A 16,057-nucleotide genomic window follows, 5' to 3' on the forward strand; every position below is an offset into this window, starting at 1 on the left:
GAACAGACTGTTTGCTCCCCATTAACTTGTGTTGGCACCGTGCTGAAAATCAGTTGACCATACATGTAAAAGTTTATGTTGGACTTTCAGTTCTATTCTTTTGGTCTATATATCTATCATTATGCCATTATCAGACCATCTTGATTGTAGTAGCTGTGTAACAAGTTTTGAAACTGGGAACTCTGAGTCCTCTAACTTATTTTGGCTATCCTGGGTCTTCTACATTGCCATGTGAACTATCAATTTCTGCAAACAATACATCTGGGATATTGATAAGGATTTTATTAAATCTGTGGATAAATTGGGGAAGAATTGCCATCTTAACAATATTGCATTTTCCAGTCCATGAACTTGGGATGTCTTTCCATTTATTTAGTTCTTCTTTGAATTCTTTTGACAATGTTTTGTAGGTCTTCAGTGTATAAGTCTGGTACTCTTGTTAAATTTATTCCTAAGTATTTTATTTTTTAAATACTCTTATAACTGGGATTGTATTCTTAATTTAATTTTACCTTGTTTATTGGTAGTGTATGGAAATAGAATTGATTTTTGCACATTGATGTCATATTGTACAAACTTCCTAAATGTTTATTAGTTCTAATGGTTATTTAGTGGATTCCTTAGGATCTTCTATAAATAGAATGATATCATCTGTGAACTGAGATCCTTTGCTTTTCCTTTTCCAATCTGGTTGCCTCTTTTTTTTTTTTTTTTTTTATTGACTAATTGCTCTGTCTGCAATTTCCAGTACAATGTTTATTGGATGTTATGAGAGTAGATATCATTGCCTTGTTTCTGATCATATGGGGAAAGCATTCAGTCTTTAACCTTTTTATATGATGTTAGATTTGGGTGTTTCATAAATAGCCTGTGTCAGGTTGAGGAAATTCTCTTCTAATCTCAGTTTGTTGAATATTTTTTATCATGAGAGGGTACTGGATTTTTGTCAAATGCTTTTTCTGTATGTCTTGACATGATCATATAGCTTTGCCATAGTATCTTTCTTGATGAGTGTGTGTGTGTGTGTGTGTGTGTGTGTGTGTGTGTGTGTGTGTGTATTTAGTAATATAGTATGTTTTTGATAGTTAAAGTGTCAAGGATAGAAAACAAATGACTACTGGGTTAGATTTCATTGCTCAGCAATATCTTGGTAGAGTCATTTTAGGCCAACTATTTTTCTTAGTTTTCCAGGTAGGAAATTTATTATTGTCATTTTTACTCAGGATCAAGCAGGCACTGAGGTATGACGTGCTGATGTGTTCCCAAAGACCCATTTATAGGCCATGGTATGGCTTTATTCATTTATGTACAATAAGCTGTAGTTACCAACTTTCTTCCCTTGGCTTTCATAATAGCACACTTTCCTGACTGACTGCCTTCTCAATGTCCTTTGATTTATCCTCCTCTGTTGTTTGACATGGAAAGGCTGGAGTACCCTTGGTCTTGGGCCCCTTTCTCTTCTCCAGATACCAGGTCTTCCTTGGCGATCTCACATCTAGCTTTAAATACCATCTGTGAAATGATGGTGAGTAAATCTGTTTCTCCGATTTTGACCTCTATCTGGATTTCTGTCCCAGGCATCCAGTTGCCTACACCTATATTCCTCCCGGATCAGGTGTCTAATAGTCAAATTAAATGCATCACCACCAGATCTCTCAGTTGATGTCTCTAAATCTGTATCTCCTCTGGTTTTGTCCTTATCAGTAAACAGTCCCACCACCAGTCCTGTTATCAAAGCTTTAAAGTCAAGGAGTTTTCCTTGGTTTCTCTTCCCCCACTGCCGTTAGCTTCAGTCCATCAGCAAGTCCTGCCAGTTCGACTCCAAAACATATTTCAAATTTATCTCTTTCTCTCCATGTCCACCACTACCGCCCTAGTCCAAAACACTGTCATTCATCAACTGCAGCAGCCTCTTCCCTGGTCTCTCTTCCAATTTTATCACACCTCACCACAGTCTATCCCTCATGCAGCAGGCAGGGTTATTTTTAAAAACCTCATTCAGATCATGTGCCCCTTGAAAAACTTCTGCTGGATTCACATTATTCTCAGCATAAAATCTACGTGCCACACTTTGGCTTATATTTTGGACCCTGCCAGCCTTGTGGATCTCTCTTCTTCTCAAGCTCCCTTTGCTTTTCTACTCCAGCTTCATGGAGTTTCTTTCTCTTCCTCAAACATGCCAAGCAAGTTCCCATCACAGGGTCTTTGCACTAAATCCTTATTTGCTTTAAAACCTAGTGTGCTCTTTCCTCTCGTCTGGTACATCAGGAAATGGTCCTGTGGGCATACAAATCTGTGCGGTCACAATTGTGTGGTGTGGAAAGTAATGAAACAAAAATGCATGATGAATGTTTTTTATAGACCCAACCCAAGACCCCGTTCCTCAGGCCCTGCCTGGTGGTTTGGATTCCTCCTGCAATATTTTTATTCATTTTCAACAGTGCACTTGATATTGTGCACTCATGGAAAGCGTCTCTGATGAGACCACATTCAAGTTTAGATCTGAATGGCAAAGTAAAGGAGCCATACATACAGATAGAGAGGCAATGTGAGGGAGTGCAAGAGCATCAGGTCAGGACTCAGGGGATCTGGGCTCTAGTCGTAGATCTGTCAGTAGTGTGGCAAACTTGGACATGTTTCTAGACACTTCCGTTCTTCTATTTCCATGACAAGGCATCTACTCTGTAGAATAGGATAACCTGCATAGCGTTGCTACAAAGTCAAATAATTTTCACTATCATCATCAACCAACATTCATGAGTGTGGATAAGATAATAGGTTGGTTTCTTTGGAGGATTCAGTGAGCATAAATTGTGGTTGTTTTTCTAGAACACCATGCAGCCCAGTTAGGAAGGTAATTTAAATGTACGTTTAAAAAGAGCTACAGTTTAAAAAGTGTATGGTAAATAAAGTTTAGTTCTACAGACATTAATTGCTTAAGGATTTCAGAAGAGAGCTTATTTCTGGTTTAGGTGATCATGGAAAGTTACATGTTGGAGGAGGTTATGAAAAAAGCCTTGAATGGGGTCTCCAGTGGGTGAGGAGAAAGAACAGTCCAGATGGGAGAGATAGGCCCCGAGTTTGTACTAGAGTCAAAGAAAGTCTTCTGACTACAACAGTGTAGTGACTCAATTCTTTCTACCAGAGTGTCCTTGGAGGGAGGGGAGGGGGTGTATATTCCACCTGCTCCAGAGGGTCATAGGCTGAATCAGCCTATGGCAAGGATTAAAAAAATACATGTTATGTCTTAAAATGTTTCATTCTTTTTCATCATATGCTCATTTGTTTACATAATAAGGTAATATTTTATATTACTTTAAGAGTTGTATTTTTTTTTTTTTCCTCTAATATTTGAGTAAATGACAAGTTGCTTATCCTGGCTTTCCTGTAGCTTTGGAGACCCTCGCAATAGACCCCTTGAGCCCCTAGAGAACACTCTTCATGATAGAAGTGAAGGAAAACTGAGGTATTGATTGATTGAATGACCATAAGGCTGGGCAAGAAAGAGAAACCAAAGTATTGCCCGAGGGTTTCAAGCTTAAGAGGCTTAGGGAATGGTAGGGTCGTTAACAGATATAGGAAGCTGGGAGGATAGAGCTCACTCAGTCACCATCGTAAGTATTGCAGATACAATTTAGAAATGTTTTGGGGCGCCTGGGTGGCTCAGTCGGTTGGGCGTCTGGCTTCGGCTCAGGTCATGATCTCGCGGTCTGTGAGTTCGAACCCCGCGTCGGGCTCTGGGCTGACATCTCAGAGCCTGGAGCCTGTTTCGGATTCTGTGTCTCCCTCTCTCTCTGACCCTCCCCTGCTCATCCTCTGTCTCCCTCTGTCTCAAAAATAAACAAATGTTTAAAAAAAATTAAAAAAAAAAAGAAATGTTTCGAAAATTTATGAATCACATCAGAAGTGTGAGGTTATCATTGTCCTCAGACCAAGGCGCTAACAAGCCCAGTGCTAAGCCCTTGGCCTACTATTTTCTGCATCTATCCTTCTAGATCCTCATGGCGGCCTTAAGAGTTTGGTATAATTATTCCCATTTTACAGGTAAGAGGTTGAAGACAAGAGCAGTGTTTCTCCACTGGGGGGCTGTCCTCCCCAGGGAATGTTTGACAGTGTCTGGGGGCATTTTCCATTGTCATGATTGAGGGCACAGTTGCTCCTGACATCAAGTAGGCACAGGCCAGGGATGTTGCTAAACATCTCACAATGCAGAGGACAGCCCCCACCGCAAAGATTTATCTGGTCCCAAGTGAGAACAGCACCACAGTTGAGGATCTGGGTTTAAAAAAATGTTTTTTAATGTTTGTTTATTTTTGAGAGTGTGGGGGAGGGACACAGAGAGAGGGAGACACAGAATCCAAAGCAGGCTGCAGGCTCTGAGCTGTCAGCACAGAGCCCGACGCGGGACCTGAACCCACAAATCGGGAGATCGTGACCTGAGTTGAAATCAGATGCTCAACCAACTGAGCTACCCAGGCATCCTGAGGATCTTGGTTTAGAAGGATTAAGTACCTTGCCCAAGGTAACGGATTAAGGATTAAGTACCTTGCCCAAGTACCTTGCCCAAGGTAGCTAGTAAGTAGCAGAGCCAGGACCTTCCTGACAATAAGTCCCAAACATGTTGCTTAAAACATATCAGTGTGCCTCCCAAGGTCACAAAACAGCAAAATCTAAAAGTATGAATTATTATTTTTAAATACTGAGATTTTAAAAACAATTTCAGAGTGGAGGTGATATTTTAAAAATAAGCATCCAGCAATAGCACTATTAGGAATTTATCCAGAGGATACAGGAATGCTGACTCATAGGGGCACACGGTCCCCTATGTTTATAGCAGTGCTTTCAACAATAGCCAAATTATGGAAAGAGCTTAAGTGTCCATTAACTGATGAATGGATAAAGAAGATGTGGTTTAAATACGTAATGGAATACTACTTGGCAATGAGAAAGAATGAAATCTGGCTATTTGCAGCAACGTGGATGGAACTGGAGGGTATTATGCTAAGTGAAGTAAGTCAGTCAGCGAAAGACAGATATGTTTTCACTCATACGTGGGATTTGAGAAACTTAACAGAAGACCATGGGAGAAGACAAGGGGAAAAAATAGTTTCAAACAGAGAGAGAGGCAGACCATGAGACTCTTAAACACAGAGAACAAGCAAGGGAGAGGGGACAATGGGTGTTGGGCATTGAGGAGGGCACTTGTTGGGATGACGCTGGGTGTTGTACATAAGCGATGAATCATGGGAATCTACTCCCAAAGCCAAGAGTGCACCGTATACACTGTATGTGAGCTAACTTGACAATAAATTATATTACAAAAATAAAAGAACAAAAATAAGCATCCAACCGCATCGGTTGCTAGGGCTGCTTTTCTCGCCTTGCATTACGAGGTCTCGCCCCGGGACGGCTCTCACCTGTTTCGGGAGCTAAGAAAGTGCCTGTGGTTTATTTCAGGTGTCATTCTCTCAGAAGACCAACCTGTAGCACCTGTGTTATCTACCTCACCTGGTGTCAGAACAGGAAGTAAAGTGTGCGCGCCGGAAACCACAACCACGCCAGCGATCCCCAGGAAACCAGCTGTGGCAGGAAGTCCAGCCAGCGACGAAGGGAAAGAGAGGGGAGGCAGGCGGCAGCCCCCGCTCCGCCACAGGTCCGAGGGCGGCTTAGTGGAGAAAGAAGCCTCGAAGAAGTTGCCACACCTGTCTCTGTCTCAGTACGACTTACTAGAAACCGATGTCTCTTTCCAGCCTTGGGGGAGTGAGAATTCAGTCCTGAGTCCCGAACCGGCGAATTACGCCTCGGGCTCCTTAAGGGACCGGTGGCAAAGGGAGTCCCCTCCAGACAGCCTGAGCAGTAGCTGCCCTCAGTGCAACACTGTAATCGCCAGACCTGCACGTGCGTCACCGGGTGCCTCCCGGCAGGCGGACCCGCCCTTGAAGCAGGAAGTGGACTACTCGGACAGCGAGGTAGCTGTCACTCTCATTGATACTTCTCAACCTGGAGACCCACTGAGTCTGCATGAACCCATTAAAATTGTCATCACCATGAGCAGTACTCCGAACTCCATGACAGACTTGGAAAGTTCGCTCCACCTAAAGGTGATTGGCACTGAGAGAGCTGGCTTCACGTCTGACGCTGAGCCGGCTGCCCCGGGGGTGGCCAGTCCTCCCAACACGGAGCAGATAAGAATTCCTGTCATCACACTGGAGCTCTCTGAGGATGGGGCAGGAGGCGCCGTGTGTCCCGAAGGCAGTGGAGGTGACAGGAGTCCCGAGAGATTGATGGTGGAGGCATCATCCAATCAGTGTTCTGGCTACGAATCTGGGGAAGGAGGAAATGCCACAAAGGATGGCAGTCCTTCCCCCACAGGAGACCGCTGTGAAGCAACCCCCCCATTCACACCTCACGCGGCCCCTGAGGCGGAGGGGGGAAAGGAAGGCCAGGCTAACCTTGACCCATCATCTTGTAAAACCAGCCATGAAAAGAGACACGCCCGGGTTCTCAGCGTGGACAGTGGTACAGATGTCTTCTTGAGCAAAAGTTCCGCAGAAATTATTAGCGATAAAGAAAAAACAATACCAACTTCCAAATCTGACCTGGAGGCTAAGGAAGGACAAATACCAAATGAATCCAACTTCCTCGAATTTGTCTCCCTATTAGAGTCAATCAACACTTCCAAGCTGGCGGCGTCCAACCAAAGGAACGGCTCAGTGGAGCAGAACAAAGACAGTGGGCTTCTCGGAGGTACGATTCCACATCATTTCTGTTGTGCTGATGCAAAGAAGGCAATACATGTGTGAATTACCTTCTGTGATGCAAAGAAGGCAAAACATGTGTGCATTACCTTCTGTGATTTGGTTTTGCGAATGGCAGGATATCGGACCATTCATTGCTGCTTGGTGTTATTGATAATTGCCGAGTGTGCCAATACTAGTGTGCTGAGCACCTATCAACATGGGCTTACTCCAGCAGGAAATTTAAGGCCTAGGAATGAATGTTCGGCTTCCCTAGAAGGCCGCGATGTTTATTTCCGAGGAAATAAGCAATTATATTTTATCACAGTGGCCAGAACTCACAGTAGATTTCTGTCTCTTTAAGAATAGATGCATTCTGGGAAAGCTGATTGTAAACTACATTTCTGTGAAATGAATCCACTTTTCTGTTGAGTTCCACTATAAAATCCTACGTGCAGGGCTCCTTAATTATCCCAATTTGTAAACATAATTATAACAAACACACAGCTCTTAATTTATGTCAAGTACTGTCCTAAGCCCTTTACATGTATTAACAGGCATGACCGTACATTGTCATCTGCCCCAGACGGTCCTCGTTTATACTTTTTTGCCACCATAATTAGTAATAGAACCGCTTTTCACTCTCAAAAGTGTTCCCAGTTTGAATAATAAATTATACAGTTACTCTCATATTTTTTTTTTATTTTTTTTTCAACGTTTATTTATTTTTGGGACAGAGAGAGACAGAGCATGAACGGGGGAGGGGCAGAGAGAGAGAGGGAGACACAGAATCGGAAACAGGCTCCAGGTTCTGAGCCATCAGCCCAGAGCCTGACGCGGGGCTCGAACTCACGGACCGCGAGATCGTGACCTGGCTGAAGTCGGACGCTTAACCGACTGCGCCACCCAGGCGCCCCAGTTACTCTCATCTTAACTCATTTACTCATCATGTAACCTTATTTAAATAGCCACATGTGGCTGGCTACCGTATCGAATAGCGTAGATCTGTACATGTGTGTCTTCCCAGGAAGCTGTGTGTATGGTGGACAGAGCCCTGGCTTTGGGACCTCAGAACCCAGGGGCAAGTTTTGGTTTTGCGGTGCCAGCTGGGTGAGATTGGACAATTTACTAAATCCATCGGAGTCACAGTTTCTTCAATAAAGCAGGAGTAACAATATGTTGCAGATTTACTGTGAGGATTCAATTAGGAAAATGGGTGAAAAGTCTTGCTGCGTGATCAATTTCAGCCTTTTATTCTGATTCCCCCCTCAGGCCACATGTAAGGTTTATTTGATTTGTCTACTTAAGTTTCTGTTCTTAAATTTGTCAGCTAACCACATTCAATCTGAACCAATCTGAACAGTATTAAATTGGAAATCTAGGGGTGTGCAAAGAAATATGGATGCTACTTGGTTTTCTACGGAAAGGAAGGGGCTTGGTTTCAGGAATCTGCAGGTATGGCAGGGAGGGAGGAGTGGATTATTTATCTCTTTCAGGAAAGGACAGGGTTTGTTTTTGTTTTTTTTAAATGTATATTTATGTGTGTGAGAGAGAGGGAGAGACAGAGCATGAACAGGGGAGGGTCAGAGAGAGAGGGAGACACAGAATCTGAAACAGGCTCCAGGCTCTGAGCTGTCAGCACAGAGCCCAACGTGGGGCTCGAACTCAGGAACAGCGAGATCATGACTGGAGCTGAAGCTTGATGCTCAACTGACTGAGCCACCCAAGTGCCCGACAGAGGTTTTCAATTGAAGGATGAAAGAGCAGGACGTAATTCTTTTAGTTCTTGGAAGGTGAGAACTGAAGGTGGCAAATTAGATGCTCTTTCACTTCTATCTTGGAGATCAGTGATATCTTCTTGCTCCTCTATCAATAATAATTTGTTATGTGCTGTTATCTAAAAACAGAAATAGAGTATATTTCTAACACAACATGACAGTGTTTAATGATACCAGCAGCCTAGGCAACGCGCCCTCATCTTTCTCCTGCTTGATAGCGAAACAGTGCTTGAGCTTTACGTGATTGTTAAAAGATACAAGATTTCCCAGTTCTCTCTATGATACTCTTCTTTCCAACCCAGGCCCTTTCCGCAAAGGGCTTTATGATTATCTTCAGGGCTTGGGGGTGTCCTAAGGTTCAAGGCTACAGAAAACCGCACATGTATCAAAAGCCTTTTAAAACCATGGTTTTGTTTTGTTTTGGGGCAGCTTAATTTAACTTTGTGGAAGTAAACAAAGACCACTCAAATGAGAAGAAGCAAAGGCTATTATTCAGAGCTTGCTACAGCAAGGGAGTCGGCCACCATCACCTGTGTTTTGGTAGAGACTCAAAGGCAGGCGGAGGAGTGGGAAAGCTTTGTAGTGGGGAAAAGGGAAGGCTTCAGGTGTGCTCCGACTGGAGGCTGGGGATACTGGAGGCAGGCTACTTAGAGCATCCTGTGTGATTGGTTAGGGGGGCATGTTTGGCTCTCTCTGGCTGGAAGCAGGGACAAAAATTAGGGAAGTTCTCAGTAATTAGTCGAGTCCTGGCCATTTGGGGCCGATTCTTACAGAGGTTATCGTTTGGCTTCCTGGACTGTTTGCTAGAAATAATCATCTGACTTCCTACAAGTCATAGGACTTGTCCATAGCATGTTGGCTTTCTGGACTGGTTGCTGTAGATTGTGGGTCAGAGTTCTATTTCTATATGTATCTTGTGCGGCCACCACCTGTGTCGTATTCAATCACTTCTAGAATTTCTAACAAGATAATTATGAATGTATGTAGAGATGCTTTTTGAAGAGTGATCCAAAGTATGGAAAAATGGAAACAACCTAAATTTACAACAATAGGGCTCTAGTTCAATAAGTTATGCTGTATCGATGTAATATTATATAACTACCATTTCTAGATGGTCAAGAAGAATATCTGATGTCATTAAATATTTATAATACTTTAACGTAAATATAACAGTTATAAAATCATATCTGTATTACAACTTAATTTTTGTGAAAAAAAAAAAGTGTATATGCCTAGAAGAAAAGACAGGTATGGTACGTATGTATCAAACTGACTCCTGTGGCAGCGTGGTAGGGTTAAGAGTGATTTAAAATTTCTTTTCTCTGGTTTTATTAATTTTTTTTTTCAACGTTTATTTATTTTTTTTGGGACAGAGAGAGACAGAGCATGAACGGGGGAGGGGCAGAGAGAGAGGGAGACACAGAATCGGAAACAGGCTCCAGGCTCTGAGCCATCGGCCCAGAGCCCGACGCGGGGCTCGAACTCATGGACCCCGCGAGATCGTGACCTGGCTGAAGTTGGACGCTCAACCGACTGCGCCACCCAGGCGCCCCATCTCTGGTTTTAATTATACACAATTACGTGCACTGTTTTTATAGACAGAAAATTCCTGTCAATATGTTATTTTAAAAGGAAAAAGGAAAACAAATAGTCTGTATGTTGACATATGTAATGTACCCATTTAAGAGAAGGAGAGACTAAACTATGAGAAAGAGACACGAATAAATAGAAGATACGTGCAGCATGAGGGGTAGAGCTGTCTACGTTCGCCTTTCTGCAATTTTGTATGCGATATGATCACTGGCTAACGCTACTTGTTATGATAGCACTTTCTCACAAGCGTGTCTCTTGAAAACTGAAAGCTTCTATCTTGACGAGCTGTCAAATGAAAGGCAAACATTTTTGGATCCAAGAAATTCTAATGGCAGTTTCACAAATGTGCCGGGAATGTTTATCTTCAGGACTCACATAGAAGCCAGCAGTGTTTCTCTAATTGCTTGAAGTCCAAGGATGAAAATCTTTGTTGTATACATAATCGTGTGATTTATACTGCAGGGAAGCTAACATAATTTTACTTTTTGAGGGCCCAGGCAGATCTTAGTGGGCTTTTCAAATGGCATGTGTTGAAAGGACCTGTAGGTTCAAACCACTCACTTGTGTTCTTCTCTTAGACAACAATTTACTCAGAAGAACATAACTCTCGACATCTTTGGTCTTGGGAATACAGTGGTTTTTATAACCCTAAAACTGGCCGTTAGGGTATATCCTCAGAAAAGGAGGGGCTGACCCTTAGGGGTGGATTCCATTGTGCATCATGGTATAAGCTAAGGCCCTTATTTTGGTCAATTATTTAAAGAGGATTGCAAAAACTCACAGAATCTTTTCGTACCTATTGATTTCAGCATTCTTATTCACCTGAAATTATTCTCAGGGCAAGGAGCAGGTGTAGTATCTCACTGTGTCTTCCACGGTGCCAAGTACAGAGTGCAAAGTCGACTATGTAATGAATATCCACTTTATGAAGGGACTAAGTCTACCTTTACCTTGAAAATCTAGAGGTGGAGAATGAGTGAGAAGGAATGACTGATAAGATTTTAAAGCGGTAAATGGGACGTTGCTCCAAAGTAGTCAGGTTTGTTTACGTAATTATTTTTTCATCTGATGCTGTCCATTTATGAGTTATGAACCTTTCAGGCCCGAGTAATCGAAATGGGTGATTTTCAATCAGCTGAGCCAGTGGTCACTGGTGTTATTTCAAGGGATTCCCTGAACCTAGAGTAGGTGATGTCCATAGATAGCTCAGTAACCTGCCTCTAACATATAAACTGTTTTTCAAATATACCTAGGTACTGTCATAATTGGTAAAAATAAAATTGATCAAAACACATTCTGAATTCATAGGAGCTATGTAGATTTTCTGTCTATTCTTGTTTCAGTTTTGGTAACTTATTTCCAAGGGCTTTCACATTAATTTCTTATTTAACATTATGTTAACACATCAAATGATGTTTTTCAGATACCTGCTCCCAGGAGAAAAGGGAGGAAATCCAGGAACGTGAAAAGCCTAATGGACACAGTTCCAAACAAGGAAAACCAGACGTGCAAAGTCAAGACCACACTAGCACCAGCCCTGTGTTCACCGAGCCTGCCAAGATCACGACCCTGTGAGTCTAACTTACTTACTTAGCTTCATGTTGGGGCAAAGTGTGAAGCAGCCTCAGTTAGTGGCTGCTTCTGTTAATGGTTTGTTAAGGATAAGGAGGAGTTCCTAATAGTTCTTGAAACTTTTATATATGTTAAGTTTCCAGGGCAATAGACAAAGACAGATAATCTACAGGGTAACTTCCCAGCAAGACAGCTCCGTCTTGCAAGTTATCAGTGGGCCTGAAACATCTGTGCAAGATGAGATGTCTGTGGACGCTATGCATGTCTTCATCGATGAACACGGTAAGTCCTTAGAGCTTTTTAGTAACGAGGAAGAAGGGATAAGGCTAGTGGCTTTCTCATGCCCGTGTGGTCTCTTAGCCTCAGTACTAGACTTTGGAACAGGAAGACTTAGTCCTACGATTTTCTCACATAGAAGTTCTTGACTTAGTCCTACAATTTGCTCACATAGAATGTTCTTAGAGCAGAGTGTGCTCCTTCCTGCCTCAGGGCCTTTGCACATAGCATGTCCCTGTACATAGCCCACAATGTGCTATTTATCCTTCATATCTTAATTCTAAAGAAAGTTCTTCAGGGAAACCTTTTCTAGGCTCCCCAGACTTAGTCAGATTCCTCTGCTTTTTGCTCTTAACCCCCTGTCCTTTTCCTTCTTTGATACTATTATAACTTCTAATTATTTATTGACATATAATAATTTGATTAATGGTATTTTCCCCCTCACAACTGTGAACTTTAGGAAGGCAGTGCCTAGTACCTAGTAAATATTTATTGGATGTATGTTGAAAATCTGACCTTGATATATATATTTTAGTGCCTTGTCATAAAAAGGATTTAAAATAGAAAAAGAAAGAAAAAAATAAAGAGAAGGAAGGAAGGAAGAGAGGAAGAGAGGGAAGAAAGGAAGGAAAGGAAAGGGAAGGGAAGGAGGAAGGAAATAATGTTAAGTGGCAGGTCAAAGTTCTGTAGATAAGTGATATAGGCCCTTGTTTTTTGAGGATGGGTTTTTGGCTTAAGACATCAATTAATGTTTTTTATACATCAATTAATGTTTGTTATTTTACTCTCAAAAGAATCCTGGTTTGGATAATGAATAATATGGTTACCCTATCTACAGATCAATCCTTTGTGGTCTGAAGTGCTTTTGCATCTGCAGACAGACAAAGAAGTCTTTTACACTTTAAAGAACAACATTAACACTTATATCAAAGCCTCCAGGGGGGCTGCGGTCTTCCTTATAAATGTATCTCTTGGTGGGAGGAACCTTCAAGTTGAGGTCCTGTCCTTCAGTCTACCTTCCAGCTGCTTATAACACAGTTAATTATGCTCCCGTGTTACCTGAAGAAGGTACACCTCAAACCTGTTCTGCAGAGAGACGATTTCCATTTACAAAGTGAACTGATTTTCACACCTCAATACCCGGAACCTCTTTAGCAGACTAATTTAACTCTGCAAATTAATTCCATCTCTTGCCATCTCATTACTAGGCTGACACACTAGGCAGTGCTCTGTGCCCCTGCTCATCTGTGAATTCTGAGGTGGGGATGGTCTCATGACCTCCACGAAAGAAAACCACATGCTTGATAAGCCTCTTTCAGCACATGATACAAAGACACATGGGGCTGGTATGTTTCATCATACTGACACATGATGAAAATAGACAAAACGATGAACTGAAAACAGTTGACCCTTGCCCAACAGAGCTTTGAACTGCACAGGTTCTCCTTATACATGGTTTTGTTTGATTGTTTGTTTCTTTTGGTTTTTGGGGATGAATACGGTGCAGTACCGGAAATGTATTTTCTCTTCCTTTTGACTTTCTTAATAGCATTTTCTTTTCTCAGGCTTACTTTATTATACGAATACAGTATATAAAACATATCACATTCAAAATGTGTGTTAGTTGACTTTGTGTTATGGGTAAGGCTTTCCCCGTTAATTAGTGGTTGAGTTTTTATGGAGGGAGTTAGAGTCATATGTGGATGTCCAACTGTGTGGGTGGTCAGTGCCCCGAACACCTAAGTTGTCCAAGGGTCAAATGTATATAAAAGTGAATTAAGAGATGGTGCAAATTAATTGATCAAAAGCAATTAAGTAATAGGTAACCGAGGCAAACTTGTCTCAGCATATTATTAGAAAGGTATGTCAAGAAGATTTTTTTACACATTCTGTGGGAAAATATAAAGAATGGACCTAGATTACCAACAATTATTATTAAAACAGTCCAAAATGAGTTCCTTCTGACTTGAAAAATGTATAATCTGGAATGATCATATACGAATACTTGTCTAATATTCTTTGCTGAAATTTCATGATTTTCTAGGGGAAATTAGATCCTGTTATTTAAAGTCTGGAAATCAGAAAGAAGGCCCTTTACAGCATCAGCCGTCAAATTATGACAGTTTCTCTCGTGCTCGGTAAGTGGAGGTCTGGTTTCTGGTTTGGGAGCTGTCGTGTTGCTGGGGGACATGTAAATTAGCCTGACTGCAAATGAAGTGAGGATCCTGGTGTAGAATGAATGTGTTAATCCGTTTGTAGGTGTCAAAGCATGTGGGTTTTGTGTGCGAGAAAAAGAAAATCTGATATCGCAGAAAAATAAAAAATAAACTGAGCCATTTTTGCAGTAGCCACATCCAAAAATGAATGTAACATGTAAATATCAATAGAGAGGAATCCTGTGCAAACAATAGTGCTGCCTTCTGGTAGGACGACGGTGCAACACAAGAACTTGTTCTTAAATTTGTCCTGAGGAATGGACCAGAAATGTAGTTAGTTCTCACCTGCAGTAATGGAAGCAAGCTCTTTTGTAGATTGATAATCTAAACATCTTTCTTATTTTCCTCCCTTCAGGATGTATTGAATAACTTCCTAAATTATATTCTAAATGATGTTAATTAAGTTCGATATTGAATTAGCTTGTGCATCTGGAACATACCCGGATTCATGGGCAAGCCGTAAATCTTACTAATGGCAGACGGAATTCATTGTTCATTCTGGACTTCAAGATTCTTTGAGGATAATTCACGTGGACACACCTCAGTTGTCTGCTCTTAGTGGGGAAGTACATTTATCATGTACGTTCCTTTAGAATTGCATGTATATTTGAAGATTTATGGGAGTCCTTTGTGGTGTGATTAGAATGCCTTAGGCGTCACGCCTGGAGAGTTCAAAGGGAGTTACAGGAACCTTAATTCCAGATCCTGCGGTTCAGTGCTCCTTCCCAGGGTCAAAGTTTCCTGCACAGGTGTGCATGGGAAATCCAAGGAGGAGCCCCACGTGGGCCGAGAAGGAAGACTGTCTGTGTCCTTGCGGTCTGGTCTCCAGGTGGAATTTTGTTGTGTACCAGCCTTTTAGGCTGTTTCCTCATTGTTGCCACTGCTGCTTAAGAATGCTGGTGTCAGCCATTCCAGCAGAGTTGATGGGTACTGTAGGTGGTGACTCTCCCAGGTCACGCTGTCCCAACTGGGCCCCGACCCTGAAGCAGCCTGCTGTATCCAGAGTCACTCCTGCAGGGAAACACGCATATTCTCCATCGCTGGCAGGCCTTCCACTCTTCCTCTGTCTCCCTCAGGTGCCCACGTTCTGGTCAAAATAGACAGAAGGGTGCCTGGGTGGCTCAACCGGTTGGACTTGATTTCGGCTCAGGTCATGATCTCAGAGTCTTGGATCGAGCCCCACATCAGGCTCTGCGCTAAGTGTGGAGTCTGCTGAAGATTCTCTCTCCCTCTCCCTCTCCCTCTCTCCCCCCAGTTTGTGTGCTCTTTCTCTTTCTCTCTAAAATACAAAAAACAAAAACAAAAACAAAAACAAACAAAAACCCAAAAAACCAAAAAGCCTGGAAAACAAAATTCTTCTCTAGCCAAAAGACACACAAAGTCCCCGTGCAAATGGAGGCCCAGGAGAAGAGGGAGGTTAGATGCACTCACCTCAGCCCCCGCCTCCAGGACATTTGTTACAGTGGCTTGATGGACATAGGCATCTAAGATGGCAGGTCCCTCAGACCAAATACTCAATTCTGCGAGAACACAGCCTGGAAAGCTGTCACATTATTCTGCAGTCCTCCATTGCAAGCTGTAGTGTTTTCAAACTAAATTTAAAACAATTACAAGCCCCTTATTTTATCCCAAAATAAAGCTACCAGACTTTCTTATTTTTATTTTCCTGGGTAAATGTGCTTTACTTTCCTGCTCCGTAAAGGCTTTGATTGCCTTTGCCGGTAATGCCCGTTAGAATAAAGTCGCGTATCCAGAGCCTGAAAAAGTTAAAAATGTACAGTGTGCAAATAAGAACCAGAGAGAATGCTTGCAAGGTTTCCAGTAGGCTCCTCCTCCTTAGGTTTTGCCTCATGCAGAGCCACCCGCGAACTCGAGTTTTCCCCAT

The 16,057-nt window shown here is 42.3% G+C and overlaps 1 protein-coding gene across 4 annotated transcripts in view; it reads left to right on the forward strand.

The window, feature by feature from the left end:
• PCNX2 (pecanex 2) overlaps nt 1-16,057 on the forward strand; it is a 303,804-nt gene that overhangs the window by 33,835 nt on the left and 253,912 nt on the right. For all 4 annotated transcript variants that reach the window (XM_086679664.1, XM_086679662.1, XM_086679661.1 and 1 more), the window contains exons 5-8: nt 5,458-6,747; nt 11,532-11,679; nt 11,817-11,962; nt 14,001-14,094. In XM_086679664.1, the coding sequence (XP_086535790.1) occupies nt 5,458-6,747; nt 11,532-11,679; nt 11,817-11,962; nt 14,001-14,094 (1,678 nt within the window). The remainder of the gene's footprint in view (nt 1-5,457; nt 6,748-11,531; nt 11,680-11,816; nt 11,963-14,000; nt 14,095-16,057) is intronic.

The sequence above is a fragment of the Puma concolor genome, chromosome D2 (genome assembly GCF_028749965.1).
Source record: "Puma concolor isolate L17-30 chromosome D2, mPumCon1.1.hap2, whole genome shotgun sequence".
NCBI lineage: Eukaryota > Metazoa > Chordata > Mammalia > Carnivora > Felidae > Puma > Puma concolor.